We start from the raw sequence: 13,386 nt of genomic DNA on the forward strand, positions 1-13,386 counted from the left end.
GGAAGACATCCCAAATGACACAAAGACCCAGCACAGTAGATTCTCAAGAAATGAAAGTTACTGTCATAAGGTTTTCATTCCTAGAGGATGATGGAGTTTGGGCAAGGGGGCAGACTGGTCGAATTTCTTTGGGTCCTTCGAGGCAAAGAGAACTGTTTTTGAGTAATATGAATAGGAGTGATATAAAAGGGAACATTATGCCAATATGAACTTCCCACTGCACTGGAGGAAGGAGGAGGAAGCTGCCCCTAGGAAAGCATGCCGGGCGGGCCATGTGCTGGATGACAGGAGAGTGCGGTTGCAGACCCTGCAGACCTGGAGGAGTCAGGGTGTGTGTGCACCCACATGCGCGTCCCACACAGAAAGCGCAGAGTAAGGGTGCGTCTCCTTTGTTTGTCTCAAGGTGAGTCAAGGTTGTCCTCGTGAACCTAAGCTTTGGGGCCCGTGGGACACCACGTAGGCGGCCAAGCCACTGAGGGTTGAAGGTGGACGTGATCTCGGAGCAGGGAAGTTGTGCTCAACGGCATCATGCTTTAGATGTTGTTGACCAGGGACACGGACCCTGCACAGGCTGCCTGATAAGCCCTCCGCGTGAGAATAGCCGGAGATACCTTCGCCGGACACGAGTCAAGATCGTTCTGCATCTCGAAAGGGGCCTCGTGGCTCTGTGTTCAGATCCACTGGCAGTACTTTCTTTAACGCTGCCTCCCCGCACCAGCCCCAGCCACCCTGGGGCCTGTCCTCTTCTGCCACCTTGATGCCACGTGTCCCTTTGTGAGCCACCTGCCCAGCTACCCAGTAAGCTTTGCGACACTCCTCCCACTCTTCCTCTCACTTCAGCCCGACCTCACGTGTGCCTTTCCGAATGAGCTTTGAGCAGCAGACCCTTCCTCTGAACCTAGCCTTGCAAGCCACCCCGTTTATGTAACGACTACAAGCATCGCTGCCATGGAGGAGAGGGCTTGCCACCAGCCTCACAACCTTGACCCTGGCTTCAAATTACAGAGGTCCCGCCGCTCTCCTTGACCCTCTCCCCACTGTCAGCGGTCACGCCTTCCATATACTCCACCCTGTCTTGTCTCCCGTGTGTCTCACCTGTCACCAGGATGATAACTGGCCTCCTGCCTGCTTTCTCACCACCCCTCCCTGTTCTCTTCCAAGTGGTCTTCCTAAAGCACAGTCTGATCACGTGAGCCCTCTGTTTTTCTACCTAGCCATGAGACCCATCTGCTTGGCTCTCCAGGATCATTCCCTGCCCGTTCCATGTCAACTCCACCATCCATATACCATCAGGATTAATCTTCACAGGGTGTCACGCTAAGCACTTTGTGTGGATTATTTCCGTGAAGTGGATACTAGTAAGATCTCTGAGAATGACGAGAGCAGTCCCTGACACTGGAAGCTCACCTGGCGCTCACAGCAAGGCCGTGTGTTTCTCCCGTTGGACCCAGACAACCTCGCAGAGGAGCTCCATTATGATACAGTGAGACAAAACGTCGTAACTGTGCCCAAGCACGGACCGAAACAAGGCCCCTGTGTCACCCACAGAATCTCAAATATATTCTGTCCCAACCAATACCAGTGACCCCTGCTCCTTCATCACTTACAGATGAGCCTCCCCCTGCCCTGCCCTCCTAACACATATCTCTGAGATGCCTCTGCTTCCTGACAGCATCCAGTCCACTCACAGTTTCCCCCTTCTGTAAAATGGAGGTGTCAGCGCCTTGCAAAGGCCACCGGACCAACCTACAGTTGGCTGAGCTTGTCTTTCTTCTTCCAGTGTGCAGGATGTTACCATGGGGAGCTGTGGGGTGTCCCTGACAGGTGTTGGGAAGGCTTACTGAAGGGTATGCACTTGGGATGGGTGATTTGTGGGCCACTCGTGCTTAGCATACCTACAGGAGGAGTCCCCTGGCACAGGGAAGGTCACATAGAGGCCTGAGGCAGGGGTGAACCTGGGTACTTGTGGCTGGAGCCACAGGCAGTGGGTTGTGTTGTTACCTTCAAAGTGCAGTACTAATACTTCCTTTGGCTGAGGTAGCTTTAAAAATGTTTTTATTGTGGTGATATAGAGAGAGCATAACATTTATCATTCGAGCCACTTTTAAGTGCACAGTTCAGCGGCATTAAGTGCATTTTAAGGGTTGTGCAACCATCACCACTATCCATCTCCAGAATTTTTTCATCATCCCTAACTGAAATGTGCCAAGAAACTCTGAAGCTATGACCAAGATGGACTGGACTTGCCCTCGTGCCTGAAACAACCAAGAAATGGACAAATATGTGTGGCAACAGTTCTCAGAACCTGGACGTTGTGCAACAAACCTCAGTGACTCCCGAGAGACGAGAAACCAAAGGGCTGAGCCCTTACAATTGCCCCATCTCACCGCTGTGAGAGTCTTCAGCCTGCAGCGGCAGGGAGGAGGGCATCCCAAGCGGAGCCGGGAGGACTCCCTGAGCTGAGGAGACGAAACTGAGAATGCAGGGAGACCAAGGTAACTAGAGGTCCCAGGGCAGACTACGGGTGGGGAGAAAGATACATAGAGGACTTGGGGACCTGCAGCAGGTCCCCATCAAGTGTTCAGTTAGAGAACTAATCAGCACACGTGTGTGCAGAAACAACCCAAGGCCAGGGAAGGAACTGTCCAAAAGGGTTAGAGGTGACACTGCCCACAGTTGAGCGGGGCGGAAAGTAACGTCGGTTACCAGCAGCCACACTGGAAAACCTCTTGGTCTCTGGAACAGTGAGAAGAGTACACAGGAGGATCTTGCCTCAGGAGTGAGTCAGAGCTCCCCGCAGACCCGTCGCTGATCAGACCCCTCCTGACATATCAGAGAAAGATCTGAAAGATCAAAATGTGTCCTGGCCACTGTGTCCAGGAGCAAAGCTCAAGAATATTCACGAGAAACAAAATGTCCAACACTCAACAAGATAAAATTCACAATGTCTGGTATCCGCTCTGGAATTGTGAGGAATGTAAATTTAATTTTTTAATGTTGATTTAATTTTGAGTGGAATAGGGGCAGAGGGAGGGAGACATAGAATCCGAAGCAGCCTCCAGGCTCCGTCCGAGCTGTCAGCACAGAGCCCAACGCGGGGCTCGAACTCATGAACCCCGAGATCACAACCTGAACAGAAGCCAGAAACTTAACTGACTGAACCACCCAGGCACTCCTAGAATTGTCAGGAATATAAAGACGAGGCATAATGAGGAGTTAAGTGCAGACACAGAGCTTACCTAAAAAGACCCAAATATAACCTCTAGGAAGAAAACTTACAATGTCTGAGTTGAGAAATACAGTGGATGGTATTAGCGGCAGACTGGACGTTGCTAAAGAAAGGATTGAAAACACAGCAATAAGAACTCTCCCAAATAAAAAGTGAAAAGAGAATAGACGAACAGCACCAATGGCAATTGTGGGGTGACTTTGACCTCGTGTGTCCTGAAATACATGTAATTAGTGTCCCAGAAAGAAGGAAAGACACGATGGGACAGGAAAAAATAGCTTAGAAAGTAAAGGCTGATGGGGCGCCTGGGTGGCGCAGTCGGTTAAGCGTCCGACTTCAGCCAGGTCACAATCTCACGGTCCGTGAGTTCGAGCCCCGCGTCGGGCTCTGGGCTGATGGCTCAGAGCCTGGAGCCTGTTTCCGATTCTGTGTCTCCCTCTCTCTCTGCCCCTACCCCGTTCATGCTCTGTCTCTCTCTGTCCCAAAAATAAATAAACGTTGAAAAAAAAATTAAAAAAAAAAGAAAGTAAAGGCTGAAAATTTTCCAAATCTGTTGACAACTATACACCTCAATGAACCCCAAGCACAGGAGCATGAAGGAAACTAGCAAGGCACAGTATAATCAAATTGCTCAAAACCAATGATGAAGAGAAAAAAAAATGTAAACTCCCAGATAACAAAGACACGTTATAAACAAAGAAGTACAGACAAGGATGATGGCAGGTCACAAGATGCCACAAGGCGTCGCCCCTGCACAGCTGTTGTGTTGAAAGCATCCACACTCTCCTCCAAAAAGAGCAAAAACCATTTTTCCTCACAGTGAGCCATTTGTGGCCAGCAAGTGGAATTTACCAGTTTCAGACACACCTTACGGCTTCTCTGCTACTTGTGCTGTGCAGGTGAGTGCACTTTGAGGTTATCTGAAAGTGCTGGTGAACTCCAATGTATTCATAGATGTAAGATGATTGAGAAGGGGGTCTAAAAATAATTTGTCATCTTAAAACAAACCACCTTAATAAAAAATTAGTAATGTGTGGGCACAGGGAAGAGGTCTGGTGAAGAACGATGCTGAAGTTTATGTATCTGCTTGGCTAGGATGTGGTGCCCAGATGTTTGGGTAAAGAGTCTAGATGCCTGACAGGATGTTTTAGATGTGATTAACATTTAAATCAGGGGCGCCCAGGTGGCTCAGTTGGTTTAACGTCCAACTCTTGATTTCAGCTCAGGTGTAGGTCTCTACGAGGACAGTGCAGAGCCTGCTTGAGATTCTGTCTCTCCCTCTCTCTCTGCCCCTCCCCCGCTTGTGCTCATGCGCTCTGCGCTCTCTCTCTCTCTCAAATAAATATAAACATTAAAAAATTTAAAAAAACATTTAAATCAACAAACATTGAGTAAAGCAAACTACCCTCCATAATGTGGGGTGGGTCTTATCCAAGCACTTGAGGCCCTAAGAGCAAAGACTGGGATTCCCCAGGGAAGAAGGAATTCTGCCTCCAGATGGCCTTTGGACACCAAACTACAGCATCAACTCTTCCTGGTCTCCAGTCTGCCACCTGTCCTGCAGATTTCAGACTTAGCCACTGCAATTGAGTGAGCAGATTCCATAAAATAAATCCCCTCCCCACCCCAGTTCTAGATAGATAGATGATAGATAGATACATACATGCATACATACATAGATGATAGATGATAGATAACATGAAGAAGCAGTGTCAGCCCAGGGTCCAGAGCCCTGCCTCCAGGGCACCTGGGGTGGAAGCTTCCTGAGGAGCGGACAGCCACATTTCCTAAGCTATGAGTCCTAGGGTTCAAGGGTCTCCTCCCCCTTTGCCAGCCCCTCCGACTCTCCTCCCTGGCTCCTGTGACTTACGAGAGGAAAGGCATCAGGGGAAAACATGGGTGGGCAGCAGCCTTGGAGAAGGAAGGCCAGTCTGGAAAGACCAAATTTCAGAACTTCTGAATGCAGCTGTTGGCAGGCCAGACCAGTTGCTAACAGTGGTGACAGCAGCAGATGTATTCAATCCTCGGGCACCAGGTGAGAGGTACCTAGACTTGGAGGGCCCTGGGGGGTGGCTAGCACCTAACAGAGGCAGATCTTGGAGCTGGGAGTGATGACTGGTATAAATGGGGAGATGCAGGGAAGGGGAGGTGGGTTCAAGGGTGTCCTCAGAGTGTCAGGGGATAGTGCATGACCTGTGGCCTGGGCTAACCCTTTCCACCTTCCTCCTCCCCTCCTTCAGTAGCATGTGCTGTGGACCCCTTTACAGAGAAGAAAACCAAAGCACAGAAGTGGCATGCTCAAGGTTCCCAGGTGTGAGATGGCCTCTGACTCAAACAAAGCTGCTGCCAGTGCTACTATGTCAGAAACCGGGAGCCCCCACAAAGGGGACTTGCCCAGCACCTCTAACTGTAGTCCACGCAGTTGCCTTTTGCAGACATGCTTCCTGCCCACCCCCCACCCAACAGAGCACACATCCTGTGTTTGGCCCTTTCTCCCCACTTGGTCTCCTAGGCTCTGTACTTGGCTGGTGAGGGAGGTGGCTAGAGACCCTCTGATGGGACATCTGGTTGAACCTACCCCAGGGAACTGGACATCTCCCTCAGGCCACACCAGTTCTGACCCTCAACCTTGGCCAGAATAGCACAGGGACTCTGTGTGACATTCCATCTAAACAGTTTACATGCTTGAACAATGTTTGGAGATCACCAGTCCTGACCCAGGGCTTCAAAATGCAGGGTGGTGACAGCAGCCCCTCCCCCCATACCAGTAGCCACCCAGGGGTGCCCTAGGACCGTTGAAAGCTTCCCCAGGACACTTTGAGCATGGTAGGGTGGCAAGTGGATGGTGTCTGGATCAGAATTCTGTGGGCATGGAGTGAGCCTTGAGGCCTGAAGCAGACCACCACCATCATGAGCCCCTGCCACTGATGCCTCTGACACAGCTTTCCAGGGACCCTGAGCTGGTGGGGAGCGGGGGCATTCAAATGCTTCAGCTGTTTCAGAATGACCAGGTCCCCACTGTGGTGAATGCACATGTCTCAAGTCTTCATATGCCCCTCCTTCTGTACTTACTAGGAAACCGTAGCACAGAGAGTCAACTTGTCAGGGGCTACTCAATGCGAGATGTGGTCCCTAACCTATGGCCACAGGAGTATCATATTCATAGGACACTTTGGGACTGTGAGCTAAGTCTCCCCACTGCTCAAGAGTGTGGGAGGGCTGTGGATCAGGAGAAAGATCCCCTGCCAATCCTGTCACCGCACATGCACACATAATTTCTCAAACAATGTCAAGGGGTTCCAAACTCCAAAAAGGCCCCCACAGATTCAGCTCTACAAGAAGGAAATGTGCTTGGGGGTCTCTCCCCGTGATCCCAGACCTGCTTCCAGGGCCCCCCTCAGACCTGAGCTCAGCAGAAATCACACAGAGGGCCAGCACATGGGATGGGGTCAGGCAGCTAGCTGTCATACCCTCTGGGAACAACATGAGGGTAAGAGGTCCTCCAGGGAGGGTACAAGCGTGGTGATGGCTAGGGAATGATCAGGAATATTCTGGAGATTGTGGTCCCAGTACAAGGACCACACCTTAGTTCTTTCTGCTGTGGACTGAAAATGTATACATGGGAAGAAACTGCCTTTAGGAGTGTAGGAAACAGATCTTGGATAAGCCTAACTGCCCTGTGGGAAAGCACTGGCTGGCACAGTGACAGTGAATCATCCAGGCAGGCCAGCCCAGGCTGATGGGGGCAAGGAGAGGTCCCCTTGGGGACAGGGTATACCTTGCTCAGCCCCATAGGCAGGAGGAGCCATAGGAGTGCTGGAGAACCCCCTCCACCTCAAGGAGGGCTTCAGAGTCTCTGTCCAGTCCCAGCTACCTTAGGGAATGGTCAGAGCCTCCTGGGAGGCAATGGTATCTGCCAGTACGACTCTCCCGAGACTGGGGGACCTATCTGTCCATGCTGTGCCTGGACAGATTCTTCCTGGTGGCTCCTTCTCTGTCCACTGGCCTGGGGATCATAGTAGCTCCTTCTCCTGTGGCTCCTCTGTGCCCACTGGGTCTGACTGCTACGTGGGGTTCAGCTGAGCTGGCACCCCTTCCTCTTCTTGAAGAGGACAGACCCCAGGGACCAGAGGGCTGGTGTAAATCCTGGCAACATAGCCAGTCCTCTGCGTGACCCTGAGCAGCTTCGTGGGCCTCAGCCTTCTGGTGTATATGACAGGGACAATCCTAGTGCCTGCACCACAGTCGTTGACAAGAGGTGGGTTTGTCAGTACTTCTCTCCTGTACCTGCTCAGGGCTGATCCAGGTAGGGTTTTATGTGGGGTGACTCAGCTGTGACTGAGCCCTTCTATGTTTGGTGCCTCATGGTGTCTTGGATTATCGAGCTCTGTGTGGGGATGCAAGCAGTGGCCCTGGGAGGCGTGTTGGAGGACTTACAAGCTCTTCTGCTTGTTCACAATGCAGCAGGTGAGCCTTGGGTGGACTCCTTACCATCTTTAGTCACAAACAGCACCAGGTTTCTCCTCTGCTGTTTTGACAACTGCCACAGAGAGAGCCATGACAGAATTAAACACGAGGAAAACATTTTTGACGGTGTGTGAAAGACACGGGCAGAAATGTGTCCGACTTGGCAGAAGGTACCCAGTGAGCAGAGATGGGTGGGTCCAACGAGGGGGTCCATTGGCATGGTGCTGGGGAGGGAGCTGCACCTGTGTCCTCCGCATCCACTTCCAGGATCCTGTGTGAGAAGCAGGGCTGCTCTGTGGGCTCCCCTGCCCCTCCCCCCCGGCCCCTCGTCCCGGAAGCGGGAGGCTTGGGGATGGCCCCACAGGGCTGAGACTGCACCAGCTCCTCTGATTCTTTGGGGCTCCAGGTGTGCCCCTAAGACCTCTACTGGCTCAAGAAGCTGCCGGGGGTGTGAGCAACCCTCAGAGCCAGAACCAGCCCAAATAGATACCTCAGTGGGAGGACCTCCCTTGGAGTTCAGTAGTCACTGAGTCCACCCCGTCCCCTGTGGTAGGCAGGGCATGGCTGATGCCACCGTACATGCATCCCTGCACAGCTGGATGTAGCCCTAATACTCGCCTGTTCTTCATCAAGTCATACGTTGGCCTCATTAGGGAAGCACCCCTGGGTGGCCCCGTCTGGGGGGCACACACGACCCGACTGGTGCTCCATGGTAACATCCACATCCATGTGGCACCACAGACACTGTGGCCCCTCTTGGTAGCTTCCACATGGCCACGATCTCTTCAGCTGGATGAATCAGGACAGGCAGCTAATGAGGATTGGCATCTTGCTGGGCCCAGGGAGGGTCAGGCTGGGAGCAGCAGATGGGCTGTTGTGGTCACTTGGGTACATGTCCTGTGGCCTGTGGAACATCCAAGTGGAGACCCAGAAGGTTCTAGAACTGGGAAAAGCAGACTTGGAAAGCAGTGTGGGAGTAGTCTGCACATGGCAGACATGAGCGGTAGGGATGTTGATTCGGGGAAGGAGAGAGGCCAGGATGCGGACTGGGGCAGCCTCTGTGGAGCACACAGGAGGACAGCACACAGCAGATGCAGGGTGGGGCAGAAACCAAGAATAGGCTAGGGGAGAGGCCCCGTGGCCAAAGGCAGGTGAGAAGAGGGACCAGTGGAGGACGGGAGGAGGAAGCCATAGACGTTGCCCAAAGAAAAGAGGCCAGGCCTCAGAGGCCTGCACGCTGTAGACACTGAAAGGAAAGAGAGAAAGACAAGGACAGTGTGGACTGGGGTGGGAAGGGGGGTTGGGGGTACAGCGAAGGCCCAAGCGCAGCTGCCCTCCAAACACACCAAATGCCCCCAGGTGTCCTGGACCCTGTCTGATTCAGACAGTGGTTGGAAATGAGGCTCAGAATTTCTAAGAATTTTCCTTCATCATGTCAGGTGGGAGCTCCAGGTTGGCCTTCAAGGCCAGATTCCCAAGGAGGTCAAAAGGTGTGGACAGTTCAGGCTGAAACTCCAAACCTAAGTCTCACCCTGTGAGAGCTAGAGCTCCACCTGACATCAAAGTGTGAAAATGGTGAGGCGCCACTGCAAGGCCAAAAAGCCAAGCGCAAGAGCTTAAGCAAAGAAGAAGGCGGAAGAGGAGGAGGAGGGAGAAGAAGGAAAAGAGAAGAGAAGGAGAAAGAGGAGGAGGAATGAGGGGAGGAAGGAGAAGGAGGAAAGAGAAGGAGAAGAGTTCGTTCCCTGCATAACTGGGAAATGCGAGGATGGGCAACCTTCAGGTATGGCTGGACCAGGAGCTCTGAAAAGATTAGAGCGTTCTCTCATCCCCTCCCTTCCACCTCCACCTTTCTCTTTCCATTTCTCGACTCTATCTCCCTCCAGAATGTCCAGACTCTCTCCTACTGCAGCTGGCTTCCTCCTCGTGGCCAGGAGAGGTGGTCCCCGTGGCAACCCCTATTCCACCCCTCAACCCCACCACCCCTGCCACCCCACCCTGTCTGACAACCCCAACAGGAAGACTTCTGTCCAAGCCCAGGAGAAAGTTCTGCTCTGCACATACCCAGTCATGTGGGAAGAGGCAGAGCACAGTGACTTAGACCTCCTAGAACCGCCCCTTGGGGGAAGGATGTTGGTTCCACATTAAGGTCCCAAGAAGAGACCACAGGTGGAAGAGGCCACCCACCCACCCACCCAGCCACTCCCCAGGAAGGTGACTCATTAGGGCTCTCAGGGACACAGACCGCCGGCACAGTACAGACCGCTCCCACACAGTCAGAGTGGACTTTTATTAGGAAATCACCCTGCAAACACACCGAGAAGTGCTGTGCTGTGGGTTCCACGCATTTCCTGAGGAAGGGGGTCACAGTTTCGGAGCTGTCGGAGGAGCAGGGAGCCTGTGAGCGGGGACTGCTCGGTGCTGCCGGTGGCCAGCACTCCTTCACAGCAGCATGACTCAGCCATCAAGAACCAGCACACAGACGCAACACAAGAAACACGCCAGAGCACACACATCTGCGCTACACTTAAATAAATAATAAATACAGAATTCCACTTGCTGTTGTCCGTGCCTGAAACAAAAGGAACCGAAGGGATGAAGAAAACCAAAAAGTCTTTCTTTCCATTGGACCAGGGGGAAAGCGTCCCCAAATTATCAAAATTCCTCAGTTACAAAATACTCTTTAAAAAATTCCATTATTAAAAGAATAAATAACAAAATATATAAAAAATAACTTGGTTGCATCAAAATTATAAGAAGACTTCTATATATAGAAGCTATAGCAAGATTTTTTTGTGGCCTATCTCTTGTCAAATAGTCAATTTTGCTTTGATTTCATCTGTTTCCCTCTCATGGTGTCCTGGTGTGGGGTCTAGTTGAAACAGTACAAAATTAATAAATAAAAATGTTAAATAAATAGCAAATGTTAACACAAGAGGTTGTGAATATAAATACTTACATCTTGACAAAATTAAATAATGTACAGAATAATTAAACTAACTACTTTTTTTTTCTTCCAGGAAGTGCAATTTCTCTACTTTTAAATACTAACTTGGAATTGCAGTCACAACCGATTTGGACTCTATTTACACGTTAGGAACATTGTGTTTAACACATTATATTAAAATTTTTTTTCGCGTCTTGAATGGATCTAAAAAGAAGTGAAACCTTGGTGGTCTCCTAATTAGGGATTTATCCCCTGACCTTGCTGATGCCACCTCCACCCCAGTCAAGCTCGGCCACGACCCAGGTAAAGCGGCAGTGACGGGTCACAGGCATGAGTGGACGCACAGACAGCCAGAGACCCTGGCCCTGACCCAGACCTGGGTCTGAAGGCGGCAGCCCCGAGGGGGAGCGTGACCCCAAGCCTGCACGTGTCTGTGCGGGCTTGGGGTGCCAGCTGCCCCTGGAAGTGAGGTGCTTTAATGTGGAACTTCCAGGGGTTCCCAGGTTAGAGTCCTCAAGTTGGCCATGGGCTGCAGGTCTGTTTCTAACCCTCTGGAACAGTGCTTTATTCCATCCTTAAGACAAAACTGAGTTAAATGAAAACAGAAAACACACTTGCCACATTGACCTCACTGAGCAGACGTGTGCCCAGGGGCACATGCTCCAGGCTGACACTGTCACACGCACCACCCGCCCCGTGCCCACGGCTACCCTCCCAGCCTCGACAGACAAAGGAATACTGTGGTTGCAAACTCCAAAACTTCCCTGAGAACCTTGTCCATGAGCTTTCACTGGAGACTTTGAGCTGCTCTTCAGATTTCTTTCAAAAAACAAAAATAAATCACTTTGTAATACTTCATGCCCTGCCCTGCATTCGTGTGGGGAGGTCAAGGCCTCCAGCCTGGCAAGTGCAACGAGAAAGCCACTGATTTCCAGGCACCCCTGTGGATAAGCCCAACTGAGGCCTCCCTGGGCTGCCAACTGGAAGTCACTGTGAGTTGGGGCTCCCCACTGCGGGGGCAGGGCAAGGGAGGTAAGCGCGGGAGCCAAGTTGGGCTGCCCCGGATGTCCCGATTGGCGGGGTGGCTCTGGAGTGATGGGGTCTAGACCTGGATGCCCCTCACAGCCCGTTTGATGCTCTCCAGGAGGTCCTTGTTCTCGGGGTTCTGGTAGCACTCCTGGTTGGAGTACATGTCAGTGAGGGTGCTCACGTAGGCATCGAAGTTCTGCTCACATATTGGCTCCTGGAGAACAGAACCAGGTTAGCAAGCTCCATCCACACGGTGTCCCGTGATTTTCAGAAGCCACAGAAGTCTGTGGCAGGACATCAGACCCATCTCCTCACACCTACTAGGGCCACCACTGGCACCCGTGGGCTGAAACAACCATGAGCATCCTGCTGTAGATTCATAAGCTCTTCGGGACAGCTGGAACCACTGTGGCCAGCAGCCTGTCGGGCAGAGCACCTGCCCTTCTGGCAGGACCCCAGAGGTGGAGGAGTGCCCCGCCCTCCTTGCCCTCCCCAGAGTCCTGGCGGGGGGTGGGGGGACAGTCAGCCACAAGCTCACTGGTGTGCCTACAGGGCCACGTACTGCTTACCATGTGCGGAAGGCGGATGTTGGCGAGACTTTGGATGAGGGCCTGGCTCAGGCCCGACAGCTCCAGAAACAGGGCTTCGTTCTGCTCCTCAATGAGCTTGTTCTCCTCTTCGATATTCTTCAGGCTCTTCTCCATGGAGGAGATCTGCGCCAGACCAAGGTGGGAAATGCCTCCTGTCATGGGGGCCCCATGAACCATATCATGTCCTCCTGGGACACACCCAGCATGCTAACTGCGCCACGTCTGCTGTCTTTCTGGGAGAAGGCAAAGACGTAGGGACTCTGGTCCCTGGATGGAGGAGGGGACACAGTGACTCAGCCAGGAGTGGTGTGGGACCATGGGTTTCTATGCCACACCTGTCCTACGGGGGCAGAGAGGAACACAGACTCTGAGCACCCTGGGCTCAAATCCCAGCCCACCACTAGCCGTGCAGTTAACCTCGCCATGTTTCTTCTTCCTTGTCTGTAATGGGAATACTGCACGCACTTTGTGGGGTGTCTGGCTGCCTTTGGGTTTTCTCCCCACCAGAGAGGCCAACAAAGTGCCTTAATAAAGCTGTGGAAGACAGCCACTCCTAGCTGAGTGGAGCCAGTCAGTGACTCCTCCAGCACACCCTGAGAGTGACAGTGACAGCAGGGCTACGGGTCATGGGCAGTCCGGCCTACCCGGAGCAGCTCAAGCGATCAGGTGAGTCTCAGGGTCTGCATAACCCTATGCAGACATTCACAGCCAGCATGGGGAAGGTGGGAAACCTTCCCTGGGGCCCGATCTGGAGAAGACTTGCTTGGGAGGGCAGCCCCCAACCTGACCGCATCTTAAGGAGGCCTCAGGGCAGAGGCAAGTTCACATGACATGTGTGACACATTAAGCTGTCCCCAGATAGAGACAGGTAAGCTGCCTTTTAGAAAGCTATGGATCAGGTAGAGTGCTTTCCTCCAACCACGTGGCTGGGAAACACCATGCTTCGTCACCTGGTGACAAATCTTTGGCTTAAAACACTCGGGAGTAGGAGTTAGGGGCCTGCCTTCTCTCTGCCTGAGCCTTCGGCAGAGCACATGACTCAAAACTCCCTCTAGAGGAAAGGGGGCTCTCGGTCCTTCCAAATGGATGCCGATAAATAAAAAGGTGGAAATCAGCAAAAAGGGAGA

At 52.3% G+C, this 13,386-nt stretch overlaps 1 protein-coding gene across 1 annotated transcript in view; it reads right to left on the reverse strand.

Annotated features, from left to right (window-relative positions):
- Positions 1–9,964: 9,964 nt before the first annotated feature.
- The window catches only part of MYT1 (myelin transcription factor 1), a 39,989-nt gene continuing 36,567 nt past the window's right edge, over positions 9,965–13,386 (reverse strand). The window contains exons 20-21 of the mRNA XM_047069568.1: positions 12,239–12,382; positions 9,965–11,883 (exon numbers count right to left, since the gene is read on the reverse strand). Of these exons, the coding sequence (XP_046925524.1) occupies positions 11,743–11,883; positions 12,239–12,382 (285 nt within the window). The 3' untranslated portion in view covers positions 9,965–11,742. The remainder of the gene's footprint in view (positions 11,884–12,238; positions 12,383–13,386) is intronic.

Source organism: Lynx rufus, unplaced genomic scaffold (assembly GCF_022079265.1).
Source record: "Lynx rufus isolate CCGP_SWC_20201006 ecotype Redwood Valley unplaced genomic scaffold, mLynRuf1.p SCAF_8, whole genome shotgun sequence".
Taxonomy (NCBI): domain Eukaryota; kingdom Metazoa; phylum Chordata; class Mammalia; order Carnivora; family Felidae; genus Lynx; species Lynx rufus.